The sequence below is a fragment of the Microtus pennsylvanicus genome, chromosome 21, assembly GCF_037038515.1.
Source record: "Microtus pennsylvanicus isolate mMicPen1 chromosome 21, mMicPen1.hap1, whole genome shotgun sequence".
NCBI lineage: Eukaryota > Metazoa > Chordata > Mammalia > Rodentia > Cricetidae > Microtus > Microtus pennsylvanicus.
This window is the reverse complement of record NC_134599.1, coordinates 32,392,296-32,411,659: the sequence shown is the minus strand read 5'-3', so window position 1 is coordinate 32,411,659 and position 19,364 is coordinate 32,392,296. Positions and strand designations below refer to the sequence as shown.

The 19,364-nt window shown below is 49.5% G+C and overlaps 1 protein-coding gene across 3 annotated transcripts; it reads right to left on the bottom strand.

Annotated features, from left to right (window-relative positions):
* Window positions 1–2,639: 2,639 nt before the first annotated feature.
* On the bottom strand, window positions 2,640–19,332 carry Abcg8 (ATP binding cassette subfamily G member 8). Of its 3 annotated transcripts, none has more exons than XM_075955134.1 (13): window positions 19,207–19,332; window positions 15,325–15,429; window positions 13,355–13,511; window positions 10,196–10,434; window positions 9,690–9,822; window positions 9,341–9,610; window positions 7,209–7,371; window positions 7,052–7,132; window positions 5,996–6,195; window positions 5,379–5,455; window positions 4,545–4,812; window positions 3,367–3,494; window positions 2,640–3,293 (listed from the first exon to the last, which is right to left on the bottom strand). In XM_075955134.1, exons 1-13 carry the CDS (start codon window positions 19,267–19,269, stop codon window positions 3,156–3,158), a joined length of 2,022 nt encoding a protein of 673 aa, XP_075811249.1. In that variant the 5' UTR covers window positions 19,270–19,332; the 3' UTR covers window positions 2,640–3,155. The 3 variants fall into 3 exon arrangements, with proteins under 3 accessions (XP_075811249.1, XP_075811250.1, XP_075811251.1); XM_075955135.1 differs by having other exon boundaries at window positions 15,325–15,426; window positions 19,207–19,299; XM_075955136.1 differs by lacking the exons at window positions 13,355–13,511; window positions 19,207–19,332 and having other exon boundaries at window positions 15,325–15,422.
* Between the last annotated feature and the right edge of the window lie 32 nt (window positions 19,333–19,364).

The window sequence follows — 19,364 nt, the reverse complement described above, 5'->3', positions numbered from 1 at the left end:
ATGAAGAACCAATTTATCAGACGCACGTGACGTCTGAGTCGACACTGGCGCAGACTATTAGCAACTAAGAACGTTTCAGGCATAGGCACTGGCTGTGTTGTCCTAAGAATTTGCTTCCTTTGCAGCCGGCTCCCACGCTGTGCCTTATGGTGAGTCTGCACTAAAGCTGGTCCCCTGTGCTGGGCTAAACGTTGCTGCTAAGTGACTAATTTAATTTTGGAAGAACCCTTGGCCACAGGACTTGAGTTTGACATAATTTTCAATATCTCTGTTGTATGTGAGTGGTTTAATCTGAGATCAAGAGCTTTTTAAGAATGAGTGAAAAACAAGAGCAAGCAGGAGATCTACCTCTGTGGACTGGCTCAATCCAGGGAAAGATTATGTCTTAAGTAATCTTTTTAAGAACAAGAGCGGTTTAAAAAAAAAAAATCACAACAAGGACTATTGGAGTCAACACAGGTGATTATTTTCGGTTTAATTGTTGTATCCCCCCATCAACAGCGTAACTTGAATTTGGAGAGCTTAAAATGTAAATTTCAAAACCTTCGTCTTCGGATCAGGAGTCTACAAGCTGCAGCCTCAGGCCAAAGCCAGCAGCTGTGTGTTTGTGTAAGCTGTTTTATTGGAACACATCCACACCCTCCACACACTGCTATGGTTGAAGCAGCCCTCACACCGGAACAATGGTGACAGATTGTGACAGGCTATATAGCTCTCAAAGCCTAAAATGTGGATCCTTAGCAGTAAAACTTCACAGCCCACAAGAAAATTCTGCCCCTTTGCTTTGCAGGATAAGGGATCACTGAAGGATACAGGGTGTCCCTAGGGCCCTGGCCCTTCTCTTCCCAGGCCTTGTGTGCCCTGGAAAACACTTTCAACAACACAAACCCATGAAGTTAGAGTATTGAGGTGCATAGGCACTGGCCTGTATGTGGGGAGGCAGGATGGAGGTCTGCCCTGAGGACAGGCTCCAAAGAACCAGTAGCTGTCTTGAGTTTCGGCATCTCTTGTGCTCCAATTTCTGGGTACCACAACACACGGAGTGGCAAACTCATAGAGTCAGATGACATCTCTCAGTGGCTTCCAACCTTCCCCTTCCCACTCTCTCTATCCAGGCCTAAAGACAGCAGGTCACCTAACCAGAACAGAGCTGGGATCTAGGGAGGGAATTCTGTGCACATGAAGTGAGCAGACTGTCCACACAGGAGAACTGTGACAGGATGTACGGTACAAGCCGGATTCAGCAGATGAGGGACACAGACACCAAAGCCAGGTGTCTCCCAGAGACAGGAAGACAGAAGGATAAGAGCTAGCACTGGATGGCAAATTCTTGACATCCAGTCAAGATAAACTTACATGCATTTATGACCGTGACTGCACATATGCACATATGCACACATGCCCCCCCCACATACATGTGTTCATTCATTCTGCCAGTGGAGAGCCCTGATGCAGTAACAGGCAGCAGCAGAACAGATTAATCCCTCGGGTCCAGGCTTCTATCATTTCCCACTAAAAAGAGTTAAGTGTCTACAGAGAAACATCCAATTCCAGGACTGGGCTGGGGAAATGCAAGATAATACCACAAATACTTCATTTTGTCAGGGCCCTCAATGAATGACAGAGGCCTGATTAAGAAGATGCAGAAGCCACCTTGAGCGTTCCACTGGTCAAGTCAGGGACAACCTGAGCATCAAAATTAATGATAGCAATGGATTATAGCTTGCTGAATTAAAGTGGGATTCAACAAGTATATAATTTATGCCAATAACTCGGTAAGTAAACGGAAAGCTTGGTGAAGAATGAGCAATAAACAGTTTCTAGGCACTGGCACTCAAAAGGTTTATTCGTTATGAAAGGAGGAAACACGGACATATGGGAGTCCGACAGACAGGCTTCCATCAGGCCACCAAAGTGCGCTTCCGTGTGCAACAAGTGGAAAGCACACGCTGCTTACTGTGACGCATTAAAGCAATGCCCTTTCTCGGTATCCTGACCAAAGGTGCCCGGCCTAGACTTAATCCTTAAATACACCACATAAACCCAAGCCTAGAGTCAGGGGCATTGAGGAGCTTTCCAAACTGAGAGAAACCAAAGAGACATGACAATCAAACGGTGCCCTTGACTTTGGTCTGGATGAGGAGAACACTGGATCTCTTTTTGGATCTTGAGTGGCATCTGTGTACCGAACGGTGGCAATGGGACTGTGCGGACTCCCGGAGTCTACTGGGTGCTGGGAAGGACAGTCGCTGCTCACACTGAGGTCTGCACTTAAGTCACAGGGTAGCCTGAACACACGGATGCTGAGTCCATGGGTCTGGGTGGCCCTGGGATTCTGCCTATCTCATCTGTAGCCTGGCCTTTGCTCTCTGACCCTCAAAGACCTCAGGATGTTTTTATTCCACCACACAGCAACCATGGAGAAGACGTTCAATAGCTCTTTTTTTTTAATAAGTTTATTTATTTGCTATGTATACATGGCATTCTGCCTCCATGTATGCCTGCAGGCCAGAAGAGAGCGCCAGATCTCATTACAGATGGTTGTGAGCCACCATGTGGTTGCTGGGAATTGAACTCAGGACCTCTGGAAGAGCAGGCAATGCTCTTAACCGCTGAGCCATATCTCCAGCCCCCGTTCAATAGCTCTTAATTGTTCATCTTTGGGGTTTGGAGTCTATGAATCCACACAAAGACAAGAGATGGCATTTTGCTAGTCTGTTTTAGGTCACCTTCTGTAGTGGGAATGGCTTAACATAGGGTATGAGGATGGTGGGCAATAAAGCTGAGCATTTTACTATTAAATCACTATTCTTCCTGGTTTGATAGAAATTCCAGAAATTTCTGCATAGCCTGGCTACTCAATTTATATCTAACTGGCTCCCATTCCATACTGGGTTGTTTACATAAAGATATAACCAACGAACATAAATGAGCAACATTGCAGGTGCCACCAAGTCATTTTTTTCTCCCATCACAAGCCCAGGCCAGTGATCAAAAATCCCTTTCAACTGTCTTTATTCTACTGCCATCCTGTGGCTGACCTATGCCACTGCAGCACCAAGGGGCGCACGCTGCTGGGATCTGAGTAATCTTTGTCCTCACTGGTATCAGCGGGAGGCGGTCAGCCCTGGGAGAAAGGTCCCACCGACGGAGCATCACCAGTCTTGAAGTGACTTCTGTTTGATAAACTTTAAGGACAGATAGTACAGGAACAGGAAGCCACAGCTGATGCCAGTGACGATGAGGTAGATAGCATAGAGTGGATGCGAGTTCAGGTCCATGATATCAGTCATCTGCGGACACAAACACGTGGTGAGCTCCTCTCAGGAGCCCTTGAATTGGGAATCCCCAGCCTTCATTACTTACCTTTTCTCCGGGAACTGTGAAGGTGTGGTTGCCGACCTGCACTGTGTAAGGGTATCCATTGAATTGAATTTGCATTAGCCCCGAGAAACACCAGCGGAGGAAGGACAGTTTGGAAATCCATGCTGGTACTGAAGACAGACAGCAAGAGCTTGGTTATTTACACTGTCTCTGCTGACATTTCTGACTGCCCTGCTAAGTCTCCAACCACTCCTAGAGAGAGGAGTCATGCTGGCTGGAGCCAGGAGAAGAGTCCTCTGAGGACCAAGGGACAAAAGAGCCGGGGGGGTGGGGGAGGCAAGGAGTAATGTCTGTGGCTGGGGACACTGTGCTGAAGAGGCCAAGGAGGGGTGACTCACATACTTGGTCCCGACCAGTTCTAGATAGCCATTTCATTATGCTGCGTATACTCAACCAGCCCCACACCAGAGACCCTGAGCCCAGGGAGCACTCCGCTGGGAGAGGAGGACCCTGAGCCTGGGGAGTCCTCTGCGAGGAGAGGAGGATCCTGAGCCTGGGGAGCACTCTGCTGGGAGAGGAGGATACTGAGCCTGGGGAGCACTATGCTGGGAGAGGAGGATCCTGAACCTGGGGAGCACTCTCCTAGGAGAGGAGGAAGCTGCAAGCCCTCACCCAGATGTCAGGGAAGGTTAGCTGAGGAGCCAGTGGTGGCAATGGTGACTGTGGAAAAGAGGCCCCATAGGCTTCACAGTGAGAGGCTTCACAAGAGCTGGGAAGGGGGGCGCACAGGGACATCAGAGAGCCCGCAGCTCTGAGAGGCTTTGGACAAAAGAGGGACGGGACTTGTCCCTCGGAAATCTCACTCTGCCTTTCTGAACACTGCAAAGGCCACTGAGAGACCAGACTCTTTTGTTGGCCCAGGGTTCAATGATGAGGGCCAGAGCCGTGTTAAAACCAAGGGGATACTTCAGGCCTGGATCACTGGTGGGTGTGTGAGGGAGGGAGTCAGGGTGACTTCTGGGTATGTGTGAGGGTTGTGGGAAGTGTCGTCTATCCCACAGCCTGCAGTGCAGCTGGCAGCAAAGGCATAGAGAGACTCCTAACTGATGGACTTCCATCTCTCGATGAGGATTTAACCAGCCACAGAGGCTTGGCCAGGCAACGGAGAGCATAGGTTGTCCATGTTTGTCATGAAGTCCACAAAGGGGCACAGGTCTCACCTATCCACAGGTTGTCCAAGTTTATCATGAAGCCCGCAGTTAGATAGAAGGAGTTGTAGAGGGCGTTGCAGAAGAAGGAGGACATGTGGAAGGTGGGCAGCAAGGCAGAGGCAGCCAGGGCCATGGTCCTGCAGCAGAAGACCACCAGCCACAGAAGCATGAAGTGTAGGAAGAAGAGCTCAGGGAGTGGCCGCAGGTTGGTCAGCCAGTAGATGGGCATCCCATAGATGATGACATAGGCACAGTGCTCAGGCAGTTCGCCAAGGACCTGCAAAGCACAGCCCTTGCTGGAATACGGAGCCAACACCCCCATTTGCCGTTATCCTAAGATGTTTAAGTAGCGGCAACTCCTAGGATGCCAGGGCTCCTTCTCAGGGAAGAAGGGGGTGGCAGGTTAAGACCCATGAACCTGACCTCTCCCTGGGTTTCTGCTGCAGAAGCATTCCAGGGTTCTGCTCCATGGAGGCAGCTGGCATATAAACTCTGCTAAGACCTGGCTCAATTCTCCACCTTTCCTGCCCAGACCCGGTAGCTGTGTAGCTTTATGAGAGTCATGTGACCTCTCTGAGCCTCTTCCTGGAAACACCTGCCTGGCTTGCTCAGGGCTCTGGAGATGTAAGGTATTGCTTGGTGTTGCCCACTTCTTTCTCTCTTGGTTCTGGCTACCCAGAAACGCTTCTCAGCCCCGGCCTTTCTGTGGACCATGTAACCACTAGTAAGTCTTTGAAGCTTTTCTAGAGAATTCTGTATCGGCTGCCACAGAAACTACTTGGCTGGGTGTTTCCACAAAACCCTTTTTTGCAATGCCCAGAAGCACTTGCTATCCGCCCTGACCTTGGCGAAGAAATATGGACCAGCAGTGTACAGTCCATCTTCCAGTTCATAGTACAGCATTGATCTCTCCGAATGACCTAAAGATGGGGAGGAAAAGGGAATGAATGAACGAAGATCACCTATAGTATTACTGATGTTGCGTCCCTCGGAATGCCATCTGTCTCTGGTAATGTATCATTGAAATCAGTGACATGAAGCTGGTGTGTTCTTCAGTGGCAGAACACTTGCCCAGCATGCACAGAGCTTAATCCCCAGCACTGGGGGGGGGGGGGAGACTAGTTATGCTTTCTGAATTTGTTCATATGCTTTGTAAGTAACAGGCATGGTGAAGACATCCCACTCCAGGTGGTCCGCACCTGCAGCAAGTCACTGTCACGCATAAATCCTGCGAGGACAGGAACAGCTAAGACACCATGGTTTGCATGCTAATATAAACATGAAAACTTTCAAAACAACTGCTGCATTTATCACACAAGCATGATGAAATAGTTCCATAAAGACATTGTCCCAGGGCACTGGGAGAAGCACAGGGATCAGCCTCAGACCAGCGCAGGGGGAGGCTGATGCCCTCTGTCCAGCTGCGCCACAGTCTGGTGAGGAGAGGAGACGACACTCACATTTGGAGACGACATCCAGAATGACATTGAAAGGGATGAGCGCTCCTATCATGAACAGCAGGGCTGCCGTGTCCATGAAGAAGAGCGGCTTGATATCATGGCCATAGTAAAGGAACCCGATGATGAGGGACATCAGACAGGCTTCCGCCCCGTGGATGAGCAGGGTGGGCAGGTCTCGGAAGTCATTGGAAATCTGACGACTTTTAAAGAAGGAAAGGAAAAAGAAGTGTCAAAGGAACAACATACAGAGCTGTACGACCTTAGGAAGGTCCTCTCATTGCCAGGAACCTGATTTCCTCATGTGTAGAATGTGGACTGTAATGCCCACAGTAGAGTGTCCATGACAACTAAAGGAGAAAACCGACAGAAGCGGGCACTGAATATAGGATTATCCTTTGGGAGGCATCCTTCTTGTTTTGGGTTTGAGTCAGGGTCTGCGGCTGTATAGCCCAGGGTGGCCTTGTCTCATGTGCTCCCCAGAACTGGCATTTCAGACAAGCACCCCCATACTTGGTGAATGATGACTTTTATCAACAACAAAATGTTTACTACAGGGAAAAATCAAGTATGTCATACAGATGTTGGCCGCAGTGTGTCTCTTGATGCTGAAAGCCCCCCAGCAAAGAGACCATCCAAACAGAATGGAGTGTACGAGAGGCTAAGCCACAGTACTCTATTCAGAGACGAGAGAGAACATGATACCTTGGTTTGACCAACTGGCTCCTAAACAATACATGAACCTGCTCCATGCCTGTGTGTGTGCAGACCCCCAGAAAGACAGCTGTGGTGGGTGCACCTTGATTTCAAGCTTTCATTGAGCGGGGGACAGTGGGGACTCTGCCCTTCCCGGATCTGAGTTTCTTACGTGGCTGTTTCTATGATTGCCACTAACGAGATTTTGGTTTTGTTTAGATGGTAAGATTATCAGGAGTGCTCCATGTCACAGGAGAGCTAAGCTGGTCCTAGGGATGCTGGCTTTTACACAATTACACTGCTTGCTCCCTCACTTGCTCCTCAGAGGCATGGGCAAGCAGGGAGAGAGAAGGAGACATTTACCAGATCAGGGTGGTAAACTGTTGTATCGCTCCAGGCAGCTTAGCAGTAGCTCTACAGCCCGCGTCCTGTGGGAGGGTCTGGCTGTTGGGAAACAGTGTGTGATCAGGTTGGGGCACACCACAGAGGGCTTCCCACTCAGGCCGTTGACCCACTGTACCTGGCTGTGTAGGTACCCGTGTTGAGTTCCTTTGTCTCTGTTTTCCACAGAAAGTCATCGAAGCCTCGCACTTTTTCTAAGAACAAGGCTGCAAGTGACCGAGCCTTTTCCATGGTGGCCGCTTCCTGTTCTTTGCTGCGCCTGTCAATGCTAGTCAAGTCCACTGTAAGCAGAAGACATAAGGCCATAGGCAGCCTCGTCCCTGGCAGCTCAGCTCTCCCACCCTCTGAGAAGGAACTTGGATGCAATGGTCAGAGCAGAGGGGCAGAGAAACCTGCTTCCCTTGCTCTGCCAGATCTGACCACATAAGCAGATGCCACAGATCAGGAAGTGGCCAAAAGCAGAGGCCCTGGCCCCAGGCCCCAGTCCCACACCAAGGCTTATTTATCCCAGGGACATTTCTGGAGTGGGCAGGTGCCCTTGGGGCCAAGTGCCTCATCATAGGTATATAACGGGCCTAAGTCCAGCCGTATATATATTTACCTGTTATCGTAAAGTCATAATTTGACCTCCCAGTGACCAGGGTGCTGGAGATTAGCCAAGTTCAGTGGTCACACTGCCCGTGTTAAGCTCTTCCCCAAGGGAGTCTAGGGTAGCTCACCCAGTTGGGGAGCCAGGTCACTGGGAGCAACCTTTTGAACCTGAGAAGATGCCACCCTGCGGGTGGCAGACCCATCCTGCAGCCCTCTTCTCATGAGGTTCTGCCCTCCCTCCAATGTCTCTGCAGTACCAGAAAGAGCCAGGTCCACGAGTCACAGCCAGGACCAGCCTGCTTTCATTACACTTCACAAGAAAAGAACATTTGTGGGAGGGTCACTTGAACCATGCAGGTTCCCTCGGTAGGGGTAAGCTAGAGCTCAAATGTCACATTTGCTGGGCAGCTCGGGCTCCATGTGAACAGCTCCTGCATCCTAGATCCTGCCCTGGGCCTAGTAGACAAGGACCCTAGCCCTGCTCACTCCAAATAATAACAGAAAGAGACGTTTTCAAGTCTTCCATGGACACTAGGCTTGGGGCAGCCCTTCCAGGTTCACTTCAGACTTCCCTGGTATGCAGGTTGGCAGCTGTCCTCTGCCCGCTTATCTGAGGACACCGGTCAGAGCGTGACACATGGGTGGGCACTGAATATAGGATTATCATGGGTAGGAGAATTGACCTCTCTGCGAGTTCATTGAGGGCATGAGTTCATAGGACAGGGCAGAGAGCCAGGGGAATGACCTTTCCTCCTGGGTGGCTGAGGATGCTGGGATGGCTGTGTGGGTGGCGTGGCTAGGAGTCAAGGTTTGGGGCCGGGTACACCTGGGGGAGCTCTGGGCTGCCCCGGTAGCCCTGCTAGAACACAGTAGGCGAGGGGCAAGGTTCCACGGGTCGTATGCAAAGACAGAGCTGACCTTGGAGACACCATGAAGGTGCATACATTGCCATCCTAGAAATAAGCTGGGGTTCTTGGTCACCTAGGGTACTGGTTATAGCTGCTGCCTGCCCAGGCTCTGGTACAGTGGTCACTTGTCCACCCAGGCTGTTTATTCCTCAGCTGTCTTGGGGGGGAGGTGGTTACTGGCGGGTGTCCTGAAAAGACCGTTGCTCCCATGAATGAAGTGGTTCGTAGCGCTCTTAATGGACTCTTCAGTGCCTGGGACCCCAAAGAAAGGTAAGGCAGTGACCAAGTAAGCAGTCTGTATTCAGAGACCCACTGTCCTGGGTCCTTCTTTCTATGCTGCCTGCCTCTGTGGCACACACAGGCATATATATATATACTGTTTCCTGCAGACTGCATAAAGAACACGACCGTACAAACTGATCCAAGACTTCCTGAATTATACCTCCACCCCACCCACCTGCATACCGCTTCCTAACCTATCCTGTACAGAGGGGCAATTAGTCAGAAGATTGCCATATTCATGCCTTGCTCTTGATCCTGGCAAACTGACCCGTTTCTCCTTGGAATGCTAACACTCTGTCCTGGGTCCTCCTCACCGGAGGTATGTGGAACAGTGTCTCCGGTGCATCTTTCCAGTAAGCATTTTGTTTTATTTTGTTCGATGGTTTCGTTTTCTTTTGTTTTGCTCGGGTGAGGGGTGCCGGCAAATGGTTGTGCACCAGGCTACAGACCACTGGCTTCGCTCACTCACCGTAGAAGTCGGCAGGGTTGCTGTAGCGAGGACAAGGGTAGCCAATTTCTGTGAAGTACTGCACCATATGTTGCGCGGCCCCCAGGTAGATAGGGGTGCCGGATGTCATCAGAAGGACCAGGTCAAACAGCCTGAAGATGTCAGAGCGAGGCTGGTGGAGGGAGATGAGCACCAGCCTGTTGCCTTTGGCCAGGCGGGACAGGGTTCTCACCAGGTTGTGGGCAGTGAAACTGTCAAGGCCGGAAGTGGGTTCATCCAGAATGAGGATTCCTGCGGACATTGCACCGTGAGCCCCGACGACAGGCAAGATGCCATCTCAGGGCCCCTCCCTTCTAGTTTCCAGCCTCACCTGGGTTCCACAGAAGCTGCACCCCGATGCTCACTCTCCGGCGTTCACCCCCAGACACCCCACGCACATATGTGTTACCCACACGGGTGTTGGCGCACTGCCTCAGCCGCAGCTCCGCAATCACGTCCTCTACCTGAGGGAGACAAGGCTTAGCATACAGGCTTCCAGGGCTACACTTTGTTTCCCCAGCAGCATATTCGCCCCCGTTGTTATGTCCCTAGGTTCTGAGCAGATTCAGCCTGGAGAGCACAGGCTGGGGATTGGGAACCAGACTGGGTTATAGAGGCCACATAATTAGCCTCCCCCGCCCCCCACAACTCACACGAAGCACCCGAAAACCCTCACACAAATAAACGCACACTTATCACCCATTTGACAAGGTCCAGAAAGGGAACTCATGGGGCTAAGTACATTGGCGTGTAAGGTGGGTTGGTTAAATTTCTACTGGGCTGGGTCTTCTGGCAGAGCAGGGAAGTCTCAGCCACCAAGGATCACCAATTGGTTACCCTTTTGTCACGCTGGGCCTGAGAGAAGCTCCTGGGCAGGCGCATCTGGGCAATGAAAGCCAGCGTTTCTCTGACTGTCAGGTTAGGGAGCAGCTGGTCTTGCTGGCGCACGTGCGCCACACATTTCCGCACCAGCTGGGGCGTGCTGGGTTGCCCATTGATCCAGATCTGTCCCGATTTCATCTTGCCACCGTGGTCTCTGCCCGTGATCACATCTAGTAGTGAGGCTCTCCCACAGCCTGCAAAGCCAGAGACATCCCTGAGGGCAGAGGTTCTGCAGGGCCAGCTACTACCCCCCCCTCGCTCTTCAAGCACCAGCACGGCTCTACAGAAGCAACTCTGCTCAGGGGAAATGGACACTCTTACTAGATTGCATGTGACAGCCCTGCAGGTGCACCTCAGGCTTTTCTTCTGCAGCCAGCTTGAGCGGGCGGGGGAGTGGGGGGGAGGTACACTTTCAGATAGAAGAAGGCTGGAGTCCCAACTGCTACAAGCCTATTGCTATGCCTGCTACACTTTCGCCTTCCGCTGCTAACCAAAGGCTTTCTCCTGAGCCAGGCTGGGGCTAATTGCAAAGTGTAGCATTTTGAGGCTGGAAACTAAACCTTGGCAACATTTCATCCTTCATCATTCTTTGGCTCCTCAGTGGCTTTGTGGAAATGACTAATTTGGAACACTCGCAGTCTGTCTTTGAAGAATTCAAGACTACAGTGTACAGCGGCGGTGGTGGCATACGCCTCTAATTCCAGCACTTGGGAGGCAGAGGACTGTGGATTTTTGAGTTGAAGACTAGCCTGATCTACAGAGCAAGTTCCGGGACAGTCAGGGCTACACAGAAAACCCTGCCTCCAACAAACAAACAAAAAATTCCAAACAACAACAACAAAATCTCAAAAATTTGAGAAATATAAGGGAAAAATAACAGGTGTTAGATAGTATGTCATTTTCAAGCACTCTGATGGATAAACTCCAAATGTATTTATATCCTGTTCTCACTTTTAAAATCAGCGTCTTTTTTTCTCTGCCTTAAAAAACAAGAAAGAAAAATTAGCCCTTCATTCACTCTGAACGCTGTATTGATGTGTATTCATTTGGAAAAGAGGAATTATATTGGAGCAAGTCTCCTAAAGCATTGGGTGAGATTTTCACTTTTTTAGAACTAATTTCCTAGTCATTTTGTGACAGGGTTTCTCTGTGTAGCCCCGGCTGTCATGAAACTCACTCTGTAGACCAGGCTGGCTCAAACGCAGAGATCCACCTGCCTCTGTCTCCCAAGTGCTGGGAGTAAAGGCATGCACCACCACCGCCTGGCTCTCCTGTAACTATTTAAACTGTGCTGTGAACCCACCTCAAGCTGGGAGAATACCCTTCTATCTTGGAGCTGGGGACATTCTGCCCAGGCCTCCCAGGAAAGGTTTGACGCTGCGGAGTCTTTTATGAAATCAATAGCTGTTTTTTTTTTTCTTTTGTAAAGAAGGCAAATGCCTACAGACAGTGTATGACAAGTCTTGCTTGGCACATGTCACACGCCGCCTATAAAATCCAAGAGCCCAGAGGCCTTTGTTTGTGATCCTCTTGCTCGGTGTAAGGGACAGCAATTGGGGGCAGCTTGTCGGCTACATACTGGGTGTGCCTGGAAGGCTTCCTGAAAAGTTAGGTTGAGCAAAATATCCCCAAGAGGAGCTGGAAAGAGAGGCGTCAGCCCTGCTTGACAGTGACTGCAGGCTCTGGGTGTGCGGGGCCTGTGCCAGCATTCACGGGTACCAGGGATCCCAAACAGAGGGCAGGAAGATCACATTTCCTAAGCAAAACTGTGGCAAAAGGCAGAGGCAGCCTTTGCAGCAGAAGGTGCCTGGTGCTGTGGGGCTAACGTTCTCTCAAGAGCCTGATACTGTGACCGCCACAGCCTCGCCAGTAACTACAGTAACTGGGAAATCCTCTCGTACGGCTGATTCCACAGAACAAGGTAGATGCTTGGAGCTATTTTTTAGAATCTATTAAAAATTATTCTGGATAGTATGCATATTCATATTCTCTGTGTGTGATACTAACTAAAGTACTTAAAGTCACAGGAAGTATATATAATGAATAAATCCTTCTAAGAAAGGTCCAACAATTTCAGTCACATGATCTAGAAGCCAATCAATGCTGAGCCTAAACCTGGACATTATTCAATATGATTCCTGCTCAGCCTCTCTGAAGTTCACCTTCCTTATCAGAAGTCAGGGATGCTGCTGGCTAGAGTGTTATATGGACCAGGGATGCTGCTGGCTAGAGTGTTATATGGACCAAGGATGCTGCTGGCTATTGTTATTATATGGACCAAGGATGCTGCTGGCTAGTACACCAAGTAGACAAGTATTCACCAATATTCATTGTCATGACCGAGTAATGGCTCGTGTGTCTCCTGGATGCCCCCAAAAGTCAGATACAACAAGAAAAGACATGTTAAGCCAAAATACTCTCTCTTGTTTAGATCAGAACCACAGGGTCAGGGCCAGGGTGAGAGGGGCTAAATGAGTGTGCATGTTGTTTTAGTTACAAAGTGCGTTTACATATCGCAGCTCATTTGATCTTTGGTTAGACAGTAAACAGCTCTATCAGGAGAGTGTAAAAGCTTGGAACAGATGTTCGAAGCGTTGAGTAATGTTTCCTCCTGGAAATGATTAATTAAAAGGTATAAAGTACTCTCTCTAGTGCCGTGTAAAGGAGTCCCGCACACCCGCGAGGTTCTGTAATCTCAGATTTGGCCTGTGCCAGTGTTTGCTTGAGACACCCCAATGGTCTGGCTCTTTGCAGGTAGTCAGAGGTTATGCTGGGACTGTGGAGGGGTTAGTGGAGTCGGGGCTCTGCCGAGTCATTGTCTGGCCATGACCAGAGTCTGGCTGTGGAGGAACATCGTGTTCTGAAGCTGCCTGGCTTAGTCCAGGGCTAACCGGAGGCAGACACTATGGCTGCAGCTCCAGGTAGATTGGAGTCACCCTCAGGTTCACAATAGCAGCGATGTCCAGGAGTTAGTGGGTGCAGGAGGTGACATTTGAGCCCAGGTCTGCCTGACCCAGGACCTGTGCTTCCACACTGTCCCAGAGGGACCCATGACTGAAGGCTATTCTGTGTCCCAAGAAAAACGTCAGTGCCCGCAACTGCCTCCGTTGGTACCTGAGCTTCCTATGATTGCCAGCATCTGCCCACTCCTCACTTTGAAGCTCAGATTCTGGATTCCCAGATCACAGGAGTCTTGGTTGTTGTGAGACCGCCAAGGTATCTTGAACTGAGCCAGCTGCTCAAACCAAGGCACCTGAGAGGCGACGTCCACCTGTGGGGAAAGGTGAGAAGGGCCCGGGGAAGCTGAGGGGTTCAGAGGGCTTCCACAGCTTCTCTTCAGCCATCCTGTGTCTCAGGAGATACCATGCTTCCGAGACGTAAGCGATCTTGAGGCACCCAGATCCCACCCAGCATGGCCGTGAAACCCCACCATCCTGTTCAAGTCTAGAGTTAAGGGGACCAGAAAGAATGTGAAATAGCAGAAAACAGCAAGTGTTTACCACCTGCAAGGCGTTACAGTGATTGCATCATTTATCCCGTCTCCTGCTCATTGCAAGTGTATGGCGTGGGTACTGTCGTCTGCTTCACAGACCAGGTTCAAAGCAATTCAGGAATTTACTCAAGCTCACACAGTTTACAGGGCGTGGCAGAGCAGAGAAAGGTTACAAAGTGGTTCCTTCCTTTGTTCTAACTCACACCCACTAAAAGGCCAGCTTGGGACTCTAAAGTTCACCATCCTACTTGGGTAGCAGGTAGTCTACCCATGGGGAAATGGGGGGATGGGAGTCAATGGATTCTGCAAGGGCATGCCTGAGACCCTCTCATGGTAGCCTTTTCATTCATGATGTTTTATTTGTAATAGGACAACATATTTTATAAAAAGAGACCATAGATAGATAGATAGATAGATAGATAGATAGATAGATAGATGATAGATAAATGAATAGATGATAGATAGATAGATGAATAGATGATAGATAGATGAATAGATGATAGATAGATGATAGATGAATAGATGATAGATAGATAGATGATAGATGATAGATAGATAGATAGATAGATAGATAGATAGATAGATGTAAAAGGATGAAATTTCAATAGATTCTGTTGTTTAGTTAAGAACCTGTTGTTAGGGCTGGAGAGATGGTTCAGAGGTTAAGAGCACTAGCTGCTCTTCCAGAGGTCCTGAGTTCAACTTCCAGCACCCACATGGTGGCCACAACCATCTATAATGAGATCTGGTGCCCTCTTCTGGCTTGCAGAGTACTCATACATAAAATATAAATAAACAATTTTGAAGAAAAAAAAAGAGCCTGTTGTTAATTTCTTAGTTTTGGTCATTAAAATGTAGTTTGCAAGATGTTGCCTTTGCGGGAAGCCAGGCAAGGAGTATGTGGAGACACTGTGTTTTACTGCGTGTTTTCTGCAGGCATGTACACCTTGCACACGTGTGTGTGGACGCCAGAGACGAATGGCGCTGTCTTCCTTAATTGTTTTCTGCCTTACTCTTGAGACCTGGTCTCTTGCTGAACCTGGAACAATTGAATGAGCTCTATGGCTCCACCTGGCCCTGGGACTGCAGACACGGTGGCAGCCCAGGCCAGCTTTTCTCCTGTGGGTTCTGGAGATCTGAGCTTAGGCCTTCACTTGTGCCTCAGGCATTTTACTGAGTGGGTCATCACCCTAGACCCTATGATATCTATCTGTCTATCTATCTATCTATCTATCTATCTATCTATCTATCTATCTATCCTATACTATATTTACATAATATAATAGCACATATATAATATAACCATATCACATATGTTATATAAACACACACACATATTATGTATATGATAAACACACACACACACACATATATATGTTTAGAGTGATTTTGAATTTTAAGGTTAGGAGTTCCAGAGACATTCCCCAAAGGCCTTAATGGTGAATCTTGACAACTTCCCAGAGCCTCCGCCCCTTTCCACACCTCCAGCTGCAGGTGGGTTTGCATAAGGTAGACAGGGTGCGCTCACTTTTCCTTGCACATTCTGTTCCGTGCCCACTCCTCTCCCCTCAACTCGGGCGTGTGCCCTTACCTGATAGGTGAGATCTCGGACCTCAAGAGTGTTGGACTGGCCACTGTAGGTGAAGTACAGGCTGTTGTCACTTTCAGAGGAGAACAAGCTGTCCTGGAGGCCCTGCTGGGAGTCATGACAGGTAAGGGGTTCCTTCAGAGGACATAGAAGACGGAGGCAGGGGTGAGACCTGAGGAGCACAGGCAGCTGCAGGCAATGAGGCCGAGATCCCACACCAACAGGAGGTGGGGTTGTGCAGGTGGTACCCAGGGCTGAGGAAACCATAACACTGTTGGGGCACATCTCCTTTCAGGAGTGTCTTCAGGACAGCTCTAGCCTCAGAGACCCTCAGCCTCGGGCACCTGAGCCCACGGAGTTTAAGATGAATGCCACTCCAGACGGGAAGCCCTGTGAGCTGGGGCCAGTAAACCCATGTTTGACTTTGACTTCCCATACCTGGCCTGTTGTCACCTACCACCAGATAGACACAGCATGGGAAAGAGAGAGACAACAGCGAGGACCCTAGGTATCTGTGATGTGAATGTCCTTCCGGTTCCATTTCAGATTAAGCCCCTACCATCACCATCCTCATTACCACATTGACCGTGCTGTTGTTACTGTGGAGGTGGCGGTGTATTTGGATTTTCTGTGTGATCATTCGATACATGTGTTCCATGTGTAATGTTCAAATGGGTGCTTAGCACCCCCGACCCTTCCACCATTTATGTCTTCATGATGGAAACCATCAAATTCTTCTGGTCATCTATTTTGAAATTTTAAAAAAAAATTAAATTTTATTTTGTGTGTGTGAGTGTTTGCCTGTGTATGTATATATGTGCCTGGTACCCTCAGAGGTCAAAAGAGGTCCTCTGGACCTGGAGTTACAGATGGTTATAAACTATCCTGTGTGAGATGGGACCTGAACTCGGGTACTCTGTAAGAGCAGCAAGTGCTCTTAACGTCTGAACCACCTCTTCAGCCCCATTCTCTGATCGTTATATAAAAATATATAAAATGGTGTAAAGTATAATCACATGCTTCAGAACACCAGAACATTGTCTCCCATCTCATTCTGATGCCCAGCATCTGACCGCCCCACCCCCTCGCCTGCCCCTCTCAGCACTAGTGATGTGATCTTGCTCTCTGCAGAAGAGCTGTAGTGGGGTTGCTGTTTGGGTTTTTTGTGTTGTGTAATCAAATCTATGGCATTAAGCATGCTAGGCCAAGCACTGTACGGACAGAGCCATATCCCCTTTCCCTAGGTTTTTCTCGTTTCTGTTTTTGTTTTATTTTTTCATTTTTCTCTTTTTTTATATTTATTTATTTATTTATTTATTTTGTATACAATATTCTGTCTGTGTGTATGCCTGAAGGTCAGAAGAGGGCAGCAGACCTCATTACAGATGGTTGTGAGTCACCATGTGGTTGCTGGGACTTGAACTCAGGACCTTTGAAAGAGCAGGCAATGCTCTTCTTAACCGCTGAGCCATCTCTCCAACCTTTTTTTTTCATTTTTAACAACTTATTTTTATTTTATGTGCATTGATGTATTGCCTGCATTTGTATCTGTGTGAGAGTGTTGGACCCCCTGGAACTGGAGTTACAGACAGTTGTGAGCTGCCATGTGGGTGCTGGGAATTGAACCTGGGTCCTCTGGAAGAGCAGCCAGTGCTCTCAATCACTGAGCCATCTCTCCAGCCCCGGGTTTTCTTGTCTTTAAATCAGTTACCTTTAGGAGAGAACTTAGCTGATTTACATCGGATAGGAATTAGTTCTTTCGATGCTTCTGTAGGCAGAGAGTTCCCGTTGGGCTCGCGGGTGGAGGGGCTGCTGAGAGAGGGGCACTAGATAGTTGTGTCTGGTGTGGTGGTGGCGAGTTACTGTGCTACTGTGACTTGAGAGGCGTGACATCCTGTGGTTTAGGGGGACAGAGAGGACAGAGGGATGCAGCTGAACAGTGCCCAACTTGTTCCTCTGATTCACCCAAACCCACAGACCCCAGCCACCACGGAGAGATTGGCTTGCCAGGAGCCACACCGACAACTCAGCTTTCAGAAAAAAAAAATCACGTCTGGCTTATGGATGGCTTCCGTTCCATTTTAAAATATTTTCCTTGGCACCCAGGAAGGATTTGTTTGACTCTTCCGGAGGTTTTGACACATTCTCTGTATCTTTCAAATACTGAAATATCTAGTCGGCTGACACTTTAATCAGTGTGACTGTCAGAACGTCATTTGCATGTGTGACAGGTGACACCCTAAAAAAGCGAAGCGGGTTTATTTGTAGGTACCCAGCTCTGCTCCTTCGGGATACAGTGTAATGTCTCCTCATATTAACTTCCGGTTAAATTCCCGAGTCAGAGGCGCAGACAAAAAGGGAGAAATGCACAGAAGGCTGTGGCTGGCCGGGACCAACAGGGTGAGTCTCCAGCCCAAGGCACACGCCTGACCCCCTGCTGACCCCTCCAAATATGGTCTCACGTGTCTCTACTGAGACCCAGGCTTTCCTGTCCCTGTTCCTGTGGACCCTGATAGCAATACCAGAATTCTCTGCATACACAGCCCTGATCTCCTCGCTCCTCCCAGGCCTCTACTCTGAGTATGGGAGTGCCACTTAAGGGGCATGCTCAGAGGCTGGAGGTGCAGCTGTCTGTAGCAGGCCTGACTAGAGTGTGGATGGAAAAAGTATGTGGCCCCTGTATGCGTTTCTTGTAGAGTGAGATGCTGGGTGGGCAGAAGAAAAGGCTTGGGGATGGCATGGACCAGAAGCCAGCGCCTCAAGAAGCCCACCATTTTCTAAGTTTACATGCAGAGGAGAAAGGGTAGAAACCATGGGACAGTTTTTAGCCTGACTGAACGACTTGTAAATACAGTGGCCCAGGGCATGTCAGTCTCATTGACAACCAAGCCCCACGGTTGTCAGTGGCAGGCCACCACAGAGCACCTGCCATAACAGGACCCAAGAAGAGGGACTTGTAAGTGGCAGGACCTGGGCACACTTTGGGAGCTAGGATTCTGACAGTTCTTTGCCTTGGAGGCTGTGGTGGTAACCTGAAGGGTAAGACTCCAAAGCTACCACCGACTGTGTATCAGGAAGTCGGCATGGACGTTCCAAGCGGCAGAGGAAGTTATTCCCTCGTGGCGAATTCAGACAGTAGAGTTGGCAGCTGCTGTGGAAATAGAACTGGCTAGATAGCAGTGCCTGCATCGGTTGATCCCAGGCGGCTCTACCTCAGCCAGAACAGGGAACTGTGGCCTCCCTGTCGGATGTGACCATTTCATTCTTGTCCTCCTCTCTAGAAAAGTGGGCGGGATGTGGAAGCTAGGGGTGGGATCTTCTGTGCTGTTTTCCAATAGTGCTTTCTGCTTCAAAGCCCACCCACGGCCCCACTCAGAGGCTGTTTCTCAAGCTAACTCTGATCTGGTTTGATGAGGAAGGAAGCCTTGAACCTCCTCTTCCCAGCAACCTGGCTGCTGTCTGTTCACGCCAGCTCTCTCCCAGTTCAAAGGAGTGCAAGCATAGGGTTCTGTGCTCCCATAAAAGCCACCTGCCATCTTCTCTCTCTTCTGCGTCTCGACTGCCACTGAGATTCTTGGCCTGACAGAAACATGGGCCAACCCTCCCTCAGAAAAGTTCTAGCTTATGTGGGAATTTCTGTGATGGAATGTCATTTGAAAAACTGCATCAACCCCAGTCATCCACAAGAAGAAGTGACCTCAGAGGTCTCCTGGCTCCTGAACCTGCTTCCCGTCAGCTTCTCAACGTTGAAGAGACAGGCCCCTGCTGCCCCATTTCCATTTTACTTGAGGTCTAGGTTGTGAATTAGGACTAGCACTCCTGAGGTAGGAAAGAAAGGCCAGTTCTACCCTGACCCCACCCCACAAGGTGGCTGAGCTTACTCACCGAAGCATCCTGAAGTATGGGCTCATTCCATAGCCGGGTCTCCTCTAAGGTCTTCTCAGCCATGATCCTTGATGTCTGTGCCCCTCTGTGGGGTTCCTGTGGGCCTTCCCTGCTACTGGCGGGCCGGTGCTCTCTCCGTCTTCCTTTCTTAGAGCTGG